Consider the following 14,446-nt stretch of genomic DNA (forward strand, 5'->3'; position numbering starts at 1 on the left):
TCATTGTCCAGCCATTGAACGGGAACTCTTTTTGCACACCGTCGCCACGACAGACAAATCCCCAGAATGGCGTCTTTGTCTGAGTTTTTTCGGAGACGAACTGAAACCAATCATCAAGGCTTATGGTTGTGATCATGGCGACATCTGTTTTCTTGCGTTTATCCACCGTGCACCTCAGAAGCCGGCCACGCAGTCCTGCGGCGTCAAGTGCCAAAAACGGCTGCCCGCCCCTAACAGAAGAGGAGCTATGGGAGGGTCGTACGGAAGAGGCAAAGCAAAAAGCCCGCTTTTTGTACTCTGTTCTTGGGCTTGCACTTCGAGCTCCAAAAGGCGAAAGCATACACCTACAGAAGAAAACAGAAGCCAGTGGAAAGTATTAAGACAACGGAGAACAGAGTGTTCCGCAGTCACTTCCCTTATCCGAATCAGTACACTGATGCGCACCCCGGGGACGGTCGAGGGGCGCGTGGAGTCGTGCAGTTCGACGGCTGCAAGAGGATAGTGGTGTTGCCCCTCCCCTCTCCGCCCCTTCTCTTCGTCTCTCCCGCCCATCAACCGTACGGCGCCACACCTACATGAATAAACAGCTTTTCCACACTGCCTCTGTTCCAAAAAAGACAAAAGAATCGTACTCGCAGAGCCAGTAAGACCTCCGTCTCGAGCGCCCTGGTGACAGGTTCAGATCGTTGAGGGTGAACGAGCTTCGTGCACACCGCACGTCGTCGCGGTCCATTTAAACGACGTCTTTTCTTGTACCTTTGCCTGCACATAAGGTTTCTTCGTGTCACTGGCTACCAGGGCTGCGGCGGTGAGCGCGTTTGCGAGAAAAAGTGGACGGCGCCAAAACGGAGAGCCACGTCCGTCCGCCGTGGTGACAAGCATGCCTCACCACAGATGGCCCCGCTTCATTGCTTTGACTGCGCAGGTGCATCGAGCACCACGGCACTGAACAGGGAGCTCAATCCCCCCACCGGTGACTAGGTGGACAAAGGCACCAAAAACTGGCAATTCCTTCCAATGGTGCGCTGCAACGGTAACACACCATACTTCTTTGGTTCCGAAACAGGTCGCAAAAGGCAGCTGCAGCCCCGCCATCTGTTTCCTGTAAGTCTTATTAGGTTGATTAGCAAGAGAGCTGTGATGATAGGAAGCATAAGGAATGCTCCACACATTACTTGGTAATGCATTGGTGGAGTTGTCCTACAATTACTCAGCTAGTTAGAGGGAGGCACTCACGAACCCAGCATTGTGTGAGAAGACCAATTCCCCACGCATATTCCTTCTACGCTTGACGAGTTCAGTGAGCGCGAGGACAAGATAACTAAACTAGGTTGCGGTGGAGGACGGTGCTGTGTGCAAAACAGGAGAGGAGTACAGAAACCCAGGTGGGAGAACAACCCTGAGAGAGCTCTGACATATATTTTGGCTGCTTTCTTCGTCTTAGTCTCTTTCACAGCATTGTAAACGAGTAGACGTCGATGCAACGGGTGGGCTTCCAAGTGCCAAATTTATGTTTTTTCCACACTCAAAAGCACCCGCCATAACGGTAACGGCAGGATACGACGAACACAGAACGCCTGACAGCTCCCCGAGTGATCGAAAGTACGGCACAGTCCGATCCGCAGGATTCGGATTCCGTATGGGAAATGAGGCGGCCATCCACCCGAACAAAGCGACAGCTCCCTCTGCTCGCCGGGGCGCTTTCGTAAATATGCTCTACACAATGCGAAACTGGATGCGGTGATGAAACCCCACAACAGTGCAATCGCTCTAGAGAAGTAGTGACATCGCCTCTGCATGTTTTGCCGCTCCAATACTTGAGAGTCGTCTGCAAAACTGGAACCGTAAGTTCATTGGGGTACATATCATATAGGAGCCTTCTTTTCTTCTTCCATTGGCACAAACGGCCCATGTCTCAGACAAACAAGCTAATACCGGAACAACAAAGTGTGCTCACAATGCTCATGCTGCGCCCGGGAAAGGCAGAACGGCAAAATGTGCTCCCCATCTATGCGAGGATCGAGAAAGGCATTTGCGACTTAAGGTGCTTACTTCGAGAGCACAGGACTACCACTTCATTATTGGTTGTATAAGAATATTCATTTCGTCATATTTATCTCTCCATTTCAAATATATGCAGCGCCTCATTCACCTTTCACCCTCGACTGATTTCGGTGGAGGCGTGTACCAGAGCTCACCACATGCTCCCGCCTTAGAATATCTTCTCTGTTTGGAATTGATGTGGCTAAGGATGAAGGTGAGACTCAGGGTCAAGGTTCAGTCCAACATGAAGAAGGGAATGAAGGAATTGCTGTTGTAAAGTAGCTGAGGGGGCTTCGAGCGGGGCGACGAGTGTGAAACTAAAGGATGAGAACTGTGTGTAGCATTTCAGCCCGCGGTCGAATTGAATCGGCACAGATGACCGTCTTGCTGGGGAAAAAACGTTCCCCCCTGGGACTTCCGAAGAAGTTCATCAACGCCGCAATAGCCCACATATAACAATTGGCAACTAACGGCTTCGGACATTCTGCAGTCATGCATCCTGGAGGTGTTTTGATGTGCCGCGGGAACGAAAACACCTCTTGCATATCAATGTTCGCGTGGCAGATGCAAATTGCAACTCTCAGTTATGCCGTCGACACGTTCTGTTGTGAGCTGTCTCGCAAGAATGTTAGTCCGATTCAGCTGGAATAGGGGCGGCGTGGTACCTGGAAGGGAGGCCCACAGGAGCCCGCGGACAACGGTATTTGAAACTACTGCTGAATTCTTGTGCGGCCGCTTTTCTGAGTCCCTTGTTTTTTAGGTAAGCTTGAGACGCAAATTGGGAACGCGGTGGATCCTATGATGGACACAAATAAGCACCTGTAATTTTGTCGGTCTCACTAAGGGTTTCACTTTGTCTACCGATGCTGAGGACTTTTGCAATAGCTGCACAGGTACCCTGCTGGAAAACGTCTACTTGATTAATAGGTCCCCCTTAAGGTAACAGCACAAGCCGCAACGCTGCCTGCAAACCATAGGCAATTCGTGCAGACGGGCATTGGGGCGACTCTAATTCAAAAGGCCAAGAATGGATGGGCACCAAGGAGGCCTTGCAGGGCGCGGAGCCCGATAAATGTCTTGAAGTACAGAATAGTTCCAGAAACGAAGAAGGAGACAACAAAGAGTGTTTGAAAGTCCACAAGAGAGAGTGACAACGGAAATAAGTAATTCCACTTCTTGCACACGTAGTCGCAAGGGGCACGTTTACCGCGCTCGACATCCGCATGCCGACTACCTCAAGAAATAGAAGCGGCTCACCGGTTTTTGCACGTGCTTTCATCATTGACTCGACGCTAGTGTGTCGAGCTACCGGCCGCTGGTACAAATATCGGGAAGACTTGGCCTTCTATTCCTTCCCACGTGCAGCAGAATCGGCTAAAGGAGGCGGACAGTTACTTTGGACAACATGATTGGTTGACGCCCGCTATTCTGGAAGAAAGGTATGTGTGATTATTGTTTCATACAATATTACCGTTGACTGACTTTTTTATAGAGGGTGAAACTGAGACATATCCGTCAAATTGAAGAAGCAGAATGGTCAATGCATGCGCTGCACAGTTGGTGCAATGAACGTTTTTCCACGTGTAACCTTGGCCTCTTCAAAGAAGAAGGACCGGATAGAATTTCTGGTAGACAGCCCCTTTTGGAGTCTCTACGTCTTCTCGTGTCCCTGTAGCACACATACATACCAGACAGTTAGAATTGGCCCCCGATGTTGACGTTAAAGATAAAAGAGGCGTCTACGACACCAACAGAAACGACAAAGCAACAAGGCGCAAATCACCGGCCAACTCTCACGCGTTTAGTCGGTGAGGCGAGCAGACGGGCCCTTTGCTAGTCAGAACTCGCAAACTGGAAGAGGGAAAACGGAGGAACATGCCCCATCGCATGACCTAGTCACCGTTCGTCCACCTTAATGCAAGCAGCGTGTACCTCGTGAGTCGACCTTCAGTAGTGCTAGGGACTTACTTTTTTATCCTGATGGTATAAAAAACCGAATCACTTCAGCATTCGCAAGCAAAAAATAAATGCTGCCAACCACGTACGAATACACCCTTCAGCTGTGGAACACTATTCCCGGAAAGCAATCGAACACCTGGGTCCAAAAGGCGCCTGGCGCGCGTTTGACTCATAACGCCGGTCCGGACGCTGCAGATACGTAAGACGCGTATCGCGGCTCAGTGTAGCTTTCTGTAAACAAAGATTCGCCGGGACGACCAAATCCAGGGGCCGCGCTTTACAACTGACGCTGTCTGGATCTCTATAGTGAAGGGAAATTTGCGCATATCAGTATTTGACTGTTGCTCCATCCGACTATCCCGCAGTTGTTCCTCCTTGTTTCTAGTTCCCTCTGAAGTCCCGCAAAACGATTGTCAAATAACTTGTTTAAACCAAATCGACTGCTTTCAACTAAGCGAACGCCCCGGCTGGTGTTGAGGACTATCCGCTGATCCACAGTCTACAGCTAATGTTGTTGTTCACTCTGAATACGGCTATATCCGGACCACTGGTAGACTGAGGCAGTTGACCGATAAAGATGTCATGCTGACACGCAAAACAGACAAAACTCGAAGTCGTACCGACTGCATAAGCAATTAACCAAAGAATAACGTGTTGGGAGACACGGTACGAAATGACAGTTGTATACACGCAGCAGGTGCGATGCGGTATACTCTTAAACACCCTCTACCGTGTCTGAGACAAAAACAATTCTGTCTATCGCCAGGCACGGGAGCCAGATGACGACGGTCTTCCGTCCTCAGCTTCCGCGCTCGAGCCAATGTGGATGAAAACCTTCGGCTGGGCAAACTGGCTGTTTCCTTGGGAGTTCTACCACAGCCTCGACAATATGTCTGCACAACAGGCATAATTGGTCAATGACAAACAAACGAATATGCATTTCGCCCACTCGTAACGATTTGCCTTGCCTACTAAGAGGTTGACGCGCAAAGAGATTTTTCCTGCACTCAACCGACGCGGAGATCAACATGAGGAAAAAGAAATGCGAAAAGCCTCATTTTTCGGAAGCCACTTTTATTCATATTCATCTCAACATAAAGCGTCGCACCACTGAAAAGCCATGGCCGCATATCAATGTGCCGGGACATAGATACGGGAGAGCAGATCGAAAAAACAGGCCAGCCTCTGGATAAGACAACGCAGATCGCTCATTTGCACACTACAACCCCTGAAAAAGCCCCAGAGCGGGTTGTTTTCCGAAGCCCCCGTAGACGACACATGATGTATGGAAAGCATTTCATAATCAGACATGTTTTCGACGGCTTCAGTATGTCAGCACACGCGTAGCCACTGTGGACCCGTACCAATGATACAAGGTGTGTCTCCTTACTTTCTGAGCGAAATGGGAGGACACATGAGACTGGTTCGTCTCCGGCGGACCGAGAAGGAAACTATTGACCGCTCAACTACTGGGGTGGATAGTGTGGTCCTTTTCGACAACCGAAATCACCAGCTGCACCCTCGTCTGCGTGAAGCCCAATCTCAGGTAAGAGCACTACATCGTGCGCCGTCGTCTCCATGACTTTATCTGTGACAGTAAGTTTGCTCTGTGACAGTACCAACATACCTTGAACCACTGCCGCAAAAAAGACAGTCACACATCGTCAGAGATTCCCTGTGGACCCGAAGAGCAAAGGAGATGACAGTAATCCCTCCCGCGAAGCCGAAGGATACAGATGCACCAAAGTGCCCGCTAGACTTCACTTTGAGCACATACCACGATGAACGCTTGACTCCCCTGGCCCTGTCGATCGGCCCGTGTCTTCAGGCGAGGGCCGAACACCTGAGACTAGTTGCACCATGACAACTAAACCCAGACAGTGACAGGCGCCTCCCACTGCCCTGACCGTCCCGCTTCACAACGTCTCATGTGCAGGCACGCCGTCTCTGAAGATATCAGCTCGTTTAGATAGATACTGTGTCTAGTAGGCTGTCACTGTTCTTTCCTGCACAGGAGATGCCTACACCTCGTGAGCCATGAGACTCTACGACAATGCCACCCCACCCTACAGCGTACCTTCTGTTGGTGCAGCAGAAGTGCAACAAACGACAGCGGGAGTATCGAAATACCTGCCTGCGTCTGGATAACGCCCTGTGAGGTTTCCGAGTGGGCAGGGCTACCAACGACACACGGACTGTCCACCCGCGGCCGCGACCAGTGTACCCGATAACGCAAAGAAGCGCAACGTGAGATGCAGAAGCACCAGCGACAAACGCGACTCGCTCTTCGCTCACCAGCAACCCATGCCTAAATACAGGGCTTGGGGCACTTCTATCCATTGCACACGGAAGGAAGTGACTACGCAATGCCCGACCTCAGTGGCGGCGCTGTGTCACCACGATGTCCGATCGGAGACGACATGTGTGCCCAGAGTGCCCGCCCCCGCCCCCCTCCCCCCCGCCCACGAACAGCCGACCGTAACGTCTGAAGGCCCAGGTTCTACTTCACAGGAGACGCAGACACGTTGCGCCAATAATCTGAGAAATCGCAGTATAAAGATTAGGACTCACGAGCACGGTCTGGGTACCAACCGAAACAGAATCCCACGGATCACCTCGTAAGCGAAAAGAGCCAATAAAAAAAGTCTTTTCTTGCTAGCCCTCCGATGCACTTCCCGATGAAATAACACGCTACAGCGGCCACCGTCATGCCAGCAAATCCACTGCCAGCACGATTTGATTCATTTTGCCACTCCTCAAACACGTTGCCACCGACACCCAACGGAATGTGAACGCCTCCCGAACAGTTACAGCAAAACTAATCCACGAGGGCGCCCAGCACCTCTGTCACTGACAACCGTTGTCCACCTTCACCGGAGCCCCGAATACAGCAGTGGACACCGACTCTCAGCAACACAATGAGCGACACAACGGACAAGCATCTTCTCACCTGCACTGAATTACCAGTTCCACATTGTGCCATGAGCTGGCACCATGCCCCAGACCGATATCAGCTCGTTTAGATAGATACTGTGTCTAGTCGGCAACGGCTGTCACTGTTCTTTCCTGCACAGGAGATGCCTACCCCTCGTGGGCCATGAGACTCTACGACAATGCCACCCCACCCTACAGCGTACCTTCTGTTGCTGCAGCAGAAGTGCAACAGACGACAGCGGGAGTATCGAAATACCTGCCTGCGTCTGGACAACGCCCTGTGAGGTTCCCGAGTGGACAGGGCTACCAACGACACACGGACTGTCCACCCGCGGCCGCGACCAGTGTACCCGATAACGCAAAGAAGCGCAACGTGAGATGCAGAAGCACCAGCGACAAACGCGACTCGCTCTTCGCTCACCAGCAACCCATGCCTGAATACAGGGCTTGGAGCACTTCTATCCATTGCACACGGAAGGAGGTGTTTACGTATTGTCAATCGTCGGTGGCAGCTCTCCACAGCCATGGCTTGGGTCGAAAGCGACACCACCGGTGCAGTTAGTAGGTGTGTGATACGCTTGGAACGCGCTCTTGGTTAGTTGCGTTCACAGGGCGGGAGTGTACTCACGCCAGAAGGTCCCTCCTCGGGATTCACCGAGCCGGTCTGCAGGTAGAAAGACACAAAGACGGCACAAAAGTTCACGCATCCGAGGGGGAGCCCTGACGCGCCAGCTCATACTCCTTCATGTGCAACTAGAGCAACACCGACAGCCATTTCTGCTGGCACAACACAACATGTGGCACTCCACAGTGCTCCGTCATTGTTGACGCGTCAGACACGGGGTCGTCAACATACCTCAGTCTGCGGCCCCTTCGACGCATCTTCTCGCCCGGCCTGCAGCAGAGCGGCACACAGACCAATACCACCAAAAGCTCATGCTCCGTGGGTGGACTCTTCAGACTCCAGCCAATACTCCTTCGTGTGCCACCCGAGCAGCTACGAGGACTAAAATTCTTGGCACAACGCCTACAGCACCTGCCTGTAGCTGGTGATCCAACACTGCACAAGTGAACATACCGCAGCTTGCCCCTTTCTCGACGAGCGCCGCGACTCCTGCAGGAGACCAACAGACACACCAATATCACCAAACGTACATGCATCGCGGGTGGACCGTTGAGACACCAGCCAATAATCCTTCGTGCGCCACCCGAGCAGCTGCGAAGACAAAAATTCTTGGCACAACGCCTACAGCACCTGCTTGTAGCTGGAGGCCCCACACTGCACAAGTGAACATACCGCAGCTTGCGCCCTTCCCGACGGACGCCGTGACACCTGCAGGAGACAAAGTGACACATCAATGTCACCAAAAATGCATACACTACGCGTGGACTCTTTGAACCGCCAGCTAATACTCCTTCATGTGCAACTCGAGCAACTACGAGAGCCACGTCTGCTGGCACAACACAGCATTGTGGCACTCCACAGCGTTCCTTCATTGTTGACGCGTCAGCCGTGCGGACGCCAACGTACCGGAGTCCGCGTCTCCTTCGATTCATCTTCTCGCCCGGTCTGCAGCAGAGCGGCACACAAACCAATACCACCAAAAGTACACGGATCGCGGGTGGACCCTTCAGACGCCAGCCAATGCTCCTTCGTGAGTCATTCGACCAACAACGACAATCACATCTGCTGCCACAACACACCATGTGGCATTCCACAGCGTTCCTTCATTGCTGACGCGTCAGCCGCGCGGACGGCAACGTACCGGAGTCTGCGGCTCCTTCGATTCATCTTCTCGCCCGGCCTGCAGGAGATCGGCACACAGACCAATACCACAAAAAGCTCATGCATCGCGGGTGGACCCTTGAGACGTCAGCTAATACTCCTTCGTGTGCCACCCGAGCAGCTACGAAGACTAAAATTCTTGTCACAACGCCTACAGCACCTCCTTGTAGCTGGAGGCCCCACACTACACAAGTGAACATACCGCAGCTTGCGCCTTTTCCGGTGGGCGCGGGAACTCCTGCAGGAGAAAAACAAACACACCAACAGCACAAAAAATACATACAGTGCGCCCGGACCCTTGAGACGCCAGCCAATGCTCCTTCGTGAGTCATTCGACCAACAACGACAATCACATCTGCTGCCACAACACACCATGTGGCATTCCACAGCGTTCCTTCATTGCTGACGCGTCAGCCACACGGCCGTCAACATACCTCAATCTGCAGCTCCTTCGACGCATCTTCTCGCCCGGTCTGCAGGAGATCGGCACACAGACCAATACCACAAAAAGCTCATGCATCGCGGGTGGACCCTTGAGACGCCAGCCAATACTCCTTCGTGTGCCACCCGAGCAGCTACGAAGACTAAAATTCTTGTCACAACGCCTACAGCACCTCCTTGTAGCTGGAGCCGCAACACCGCACAAGTGAACATACCGCGGCTTGCGCCTTTTCCGACGGACGCGGGAACTCCTGCAAGAGACCAACAGACACACTAATGCCACCAAAAATGCATACACTACGCGTGGACTCTTTGAACCGCCAGCTAATACTCCTTCATGTGCAACTCGAGCAACTACGAGAGCCACGTCTGCTGGCACAACACAGCATTGTGGCACTCCACAGCGTTCCTTCATTGTTGACGCGTCAGCAGTGCGGACGCCAACGTACCAGAGTCTGCGGCTCCTTCGACGTATCTTCTTGCCCGCCCTGCAGCAGAGCGGCACACAGACCAATACCACCAAAAGCTCATGCTCCGTGGGTGGACCCTTGAGACGCCAGCTAATACTCCTTCGTGTGAGACCCGAGCAGCTACGAAGACTAAAATTCTTGGCACAATGCCTACAGCACCTCCTTGTAGCTGGAGGCCCCACACTGCACAAGTGAACATACCGCAGCTTGCGCCTTTCCCGACGGACGCGGGAACTCCTGCAGGAGAAAAACAAACACACCAACAGCACAAAAAATACATACAGTGCGCCCGGACCCTTGACACGCCAGCTAATGCTCCTTCGTGAGTCATTCGACCAACAACGACAATCACATCTGCTGCCACAACACACCATGTGGCATTCCACAGCGTTCCTTCATTGCTGACGCGTCAGCCGCGCGGACGGCAACGTACCGGAGTCTGCGGCTCCTTCGATTCATCTTCTCGCCCGGCCTGCAGGAGATCGGCACACAGACCAATACCACAAAAAGCTCATGCATCGCGGGTGGACCCTTGAGACGTCAGCTAATACTCCTTCGTGTGCCACCCGAGCAGCTACGAAGACTAAAATTCTTGTCACAACGCCTACAGCACCTCCTTGTAGCTGGAGCCGCAACACCGCACAAGTGAACATACCGCAGCTTGCGCCTTTTCCGGTGGACGCGGCAACTCCTGCAGGAGAAAAACAAACACACCAACAGCACAAAAAATACATACAGTGCGCCCGGACCCTTGAGACGCCAGCCAATGCTCCTTCGTGAGTCATTCGACCAACAACGACAATCACATCTGCTGCCACAACACACCATGTGGCATTCCACAGCGTTCCTTCATTGCTGACGCGTCAGCCACACGGCCGTCAACATACCTCAATCTGCAGCTCCTTCGACGCATCTTCTCGCCCGGTCTGCAGGAGATCGGCACACAGACCAATACCACAAAAAGCTCATGCATCGCGGGTGGACCCTTGAGACGCCAGCTAATACTGCTTCTTGTGAAACTCAAGTGACTATGCCAGCCAGGTGAAGTCGCAAAGCATCAAATGTGAGAGTCTACAGCGCTCCCGTATTGCTAACGGTTCAACAGCACGGAAGTGGACATACCGTGGATGTCTCGGATTCGGGCGAATTGGACTGGGTCATCTGGAGGCAATGGCGGACAGGAAACAACATGGAAGTAATGGTGGATTATGACGCATCTATTACCGTGGGGCACAGAGATGCGTGACCAAGGGGTACTCCAATCCCGAAACTACGATGGTAAGTCAACAGCGACACGCGTGACCCGCGGGCGCCCTGCCTCAGTAGTACTGACGACAAGGCCATCTCCCTAGCATTCCCCTGACACGATGTATGCGTAGACAACACACTCGCCCTGCTGGTGTTTCAGCATTGCCGAGGTGAACATACCTCAGCTGGAGCGTCTTGGATCGGATGCGGCATCGTCTGTAGGAGCCGTATGCACACAGCAGTGTCACCAACAATACATGCGTGAATGACCTTGAAACATCAAGACACACGAGGCTACTGTTTACGTGTGACATCCTCGTGCACACATCAACCATAGCCTTTGGCCGATGCCGCTTACGAGTATACCGAAACCCACGCAGTCTGAATGTTACACCCGCCTCGTTGCACTTGAACGTAGCAAAACCACCGCTTAGGTGTGTGCATGCACAGTCGCGCAGAAGACAAACGGATGGCTGCTTTTATTGTCTGCCACTGTCGTTCTCCCCATGTCTTCATGCGAGCCCGAAATGTCAGTGTCATTGCACCCAAACACCTCACAACAAGTGTGCAGAGAGGTCCTCCGAACTTAACTGACCAGCCAGTCGCACAGCGTGCCTCGAGACAGTTCGCGTGGTGGACGACTTCCGTACACCACAATAGCTTTACTCGTCAGGAAACCCAGACACGGTTCTATCCCTCCAGAAGGGGTTCCAACTCGAGGAACAGAGCGACCCCACAAAACTGCAACCGTGCCGATGCCGTGAATACTGTGGAAATAGGTCACGGTAAGCCCGCGGTGGCTACGGCGAGGCATCGCGGCCGACGCCAAGAACCTATACTGACTTCAGCGAATTTACACGGCCTTCTACCACAGACTACTGGCCAATTCGCGGCTGCGGCGAGCCTATCAGCCACCAAGAAAATGGCTACGAGAGAAGATCATGCACACCACGTTCCCTCGTCAACATCGGCGACACAGCCGCATGGCAGAGCTTGTGGCACTAAAATAAATGGTAACCCAGAAGCGAGATGGTAAGAAAATCACTTATAGCCATAGCACCCCTCCTTCGTGGATGTAACAACGTACGCATGTCCTTAGCAAATCGTAGGCATCTATTGGTGTTCGAACACCAGCAAATTTAACGTACCTCGTCCGGCGTATCTTCGGGCAGAGGTGGCGCGGGCTGCAAGAGGGCGAACGACAGAGCGAGGCACTACATACGCATGACAAATCGTGGACGCGCCAACTGAAGCAAGAAGCGAGAATGAATATGACGACCACAGCCACTGGGACGACACCATCTGAATCCACCGAGACTCACCCTCACGCACTGCGGAAGTCCCATGAGCCCTGATGCAACTGAACACCGGAAGATCGCGGCGGTAAGGCGTGAACGCACGCCGCCCAGAAGACGCAGAGGAAGCAACTTAGCTTGTCTCTCCGAGTCGCAGGAATTTCATCAGCAAACTCACAGTTCCGTGAACACAGAAATATAAAGGTGGATCCGATGCCTGCGGCGTCCGCCCCAGGGCTGTGTGCTCCCAGCTGCATCGTAACTACCTGCTTTCCTCACAAAAGCATGGTGCTTTTGGATACAGACCAGCGCTCCAGCAATACCTGCAACCAGATAGGAGTAGATCCTCGAAGAGCTACAGGCACCGCAAGCGACTTCAAAAATCTACAAAATTCCCTGAGGTCAACATCAGCACTCCTTCGTACGAAGCACAGGACTACGATCCCCACCACCTCTTGCGTCTGCCTATGTGCTCGATGAACAAAGACCGTCCTAGCTTCCAGTGGTGTGCTGCCGCTAATCACAGTGTTTTATTGTTGCACCTAGCGAACCGTTTCCGAAGTCATTCCCGCTTCACCACGGTTTCCTTAATAGCATACCTCCCAAAAAATGCCCTGGAACACTACAGAAAGCATCATTTGATCCATCCTCTCCCAATCCCAGGCATGCCGAGCGTCCTCGTGGACGCCCCGGCTGGTGTCGGTTAATGCGCTCCGATGCAAGTGCTCGGGTGTTCATGTTCTCAGAAAGGCTCTACCGACTCTCCACACAACTTACGACTCCACTGACGCTGTCAGTCGCCTGTGAAAGCACACGATCACACGCAGTAGTGCCCTCGGGCCATTACGAAGAGCAGCATTCCGACCTTTGAAAGCTGTCGTGGACTCACTGATTGGTTCAGCTATCTCCATCCCGCCCGCTCCCATCTCGCGGCCGCTTTGATCACGATGTGGGCTCGGTCCTCGCATGTCGAAGAGCAGTAACAGACAAGGGCTACGTACGCGCGGATTTCGCTGTGATTGAATTGGACAGTACGCAGAAGCCACGTACGATAAATCTACGGTGTCTGAACGGAATCACATTTTTGTCAATACCTCGACTTGCGCGTAATTGGAGGCGAAAACCTCTGTGGGTGATGCGTCTTTGTGTCTCGCATGTCGAGCTTGATCGAACGTTTCTGTCCGTTGTGTGTGACTCCCATCGGTGTTACTGGCCTCCCGTCTTCCTGCCGTGTGCAGAAACCTGTACCTCTTCAGACGTGGCGTATGCACGAGTATATCACTGATGATTGATGCTCTGACGACATATGACAGCGGTGGCCGATGCCGCCGTCCAACACTACAAACATGTCATCGTGTCGCTCAAGTCATGACAGTGAAAATGGACCACAATATTTAGTTTGTGCATGCAGACTGCGGTCTAATAACTTAGCGTGTGCGTGCGACGAACAAACGAACACCACGCAACTATCCGCGTCTTCAAAGGACCCTGTGCAACCTCCACGACGAGCGACTGGCGTCACACTGGACAGCCAGAGGGCAACCTTGTGAGAGGATTCATGAGGGTGGCGAGACCTGCCGAATCATACCAAGAGACAGAGCAGCGTTCCGGTTGACACACGAACGTACGATGCTTGGCAAATCAGAAGCCAGCCGTCATCTTGGCGGCTTGTTATTCGTCTCCGTCGGGAACACTCGTCACACAAGTCAGCAAGAAGTATCTTCGGTGGTCGATCTAAACACGGATAAGCCGGATCCGATCGATTCGTTCAGCCGATATTGAACTACACGCCACTGCCTATAGTAGCTTACTCGTCCCTGCATTTTCATGCTTAACTGCAAGAATGAAACACAGGAGAATGGCAACATCAGGTGCACAACTGCATGTGCACCGTTTGTGTGTGCAATAGGTACCTCTTGCATGTACCCCGGAACCCTGGAGAAAGACTCAATTTACTGCACCCCCACGAAACCGTCCAGGCACTGGCGACGGACAGGTATCATTGACGTGCTCCAGAAACCAGCACAAAAGTATACCCAATAGGCCAAGATATGATGACACGGCTTTACGCATTTAAAATAAGCCACTCAAAGCGGACATTCGACATCGATGAACCGAGTGATCAAACAGCTGTGGCGTACATCTAGATGGCCTTCTACGCTCCTCACCTTGTTTTTTCCTTCCGTCTATGCACACCCTCGAAAAATCAGGCTTCCCGATGGACCTCAACATAAGAGCCGTTATGAGGCTCTACCATGACGCGCGGCAAT

The 14,446-nt window shown here is 52.6% G+C and overlaps 2 protein-coding genes across 2 annotated transcripts; both read right to left on the reverse strand.

The window, feature by feature from the left end:
* Positions 1-4,171: 4,171 nt before the first annotated feature.
* On the reverse strand, positions 4,172-5,313 carry TGME49_299015 (hypothetical protein; the record flags this gene model as incomplete). Its single annotated transcript, XM_018782358.1, has 3 exons — positions 4,172-4,233; positions 4,837-5,055; positions 5,226-5,313. 3 exons carry the CDS (start codon positions 5,311-5,313, stop codon positions 4,172-4,174), a joined length of 369 nt encoding a protein of 122 aa, XP_018638095.1.
* Positions 5,314-7,055: 1,742 nt separating this feature from the next.
* On the reverse strand, positions 7,056-14,408 carry TGME49_299010 (hypothetical protein; the record flags this gene model as incomplete). The annotated part of the gene is made up of 18 exons (XM_018782357.1): positions 7,056-7,148; positions 7,565-7,600; positions 7,793-7,831; positions 8,015-8,050; positions 8,234-8,269; positions 8,468-8,506; positions 10,067-10,105; positions 10,289-10,324; positions 10,521-10,559; positions 10,756-10,794; positions 11,062-11,097; positions 12,030-12,065; positions 12,355-12,393; positions 12,479-12,499; positions 12,954-12,977; positions 13,178-13,242; positions 13,988-14,011; positions 14,345-14,408. The coding sequence occupies 18 exons, from the start codon at positions 14,406-14,408 to the stop codon at positions 7,056-7,058; spliced, it is 741 nt and encodes a 246-aa protein (XP_018638094.1).
* Between the last annotated feature and the right edge of the window lie 38 nt (positions 14,409-14,446).

The sequence above is a fragment of the Toxoplasma gondii genome, chromosome III, assembly GCF_000006565.2.
Source record: "Toxoplasma gondii ME49 chromosome III, whole genome shotgun sequence".
Classification (NCBI taxonomy): Eukaryota; Apicomplexa; class Conoidasida; order Eucoccidiorida; family Sarcocystidae; genus Toxoplasma; species Toxoplasma gondii.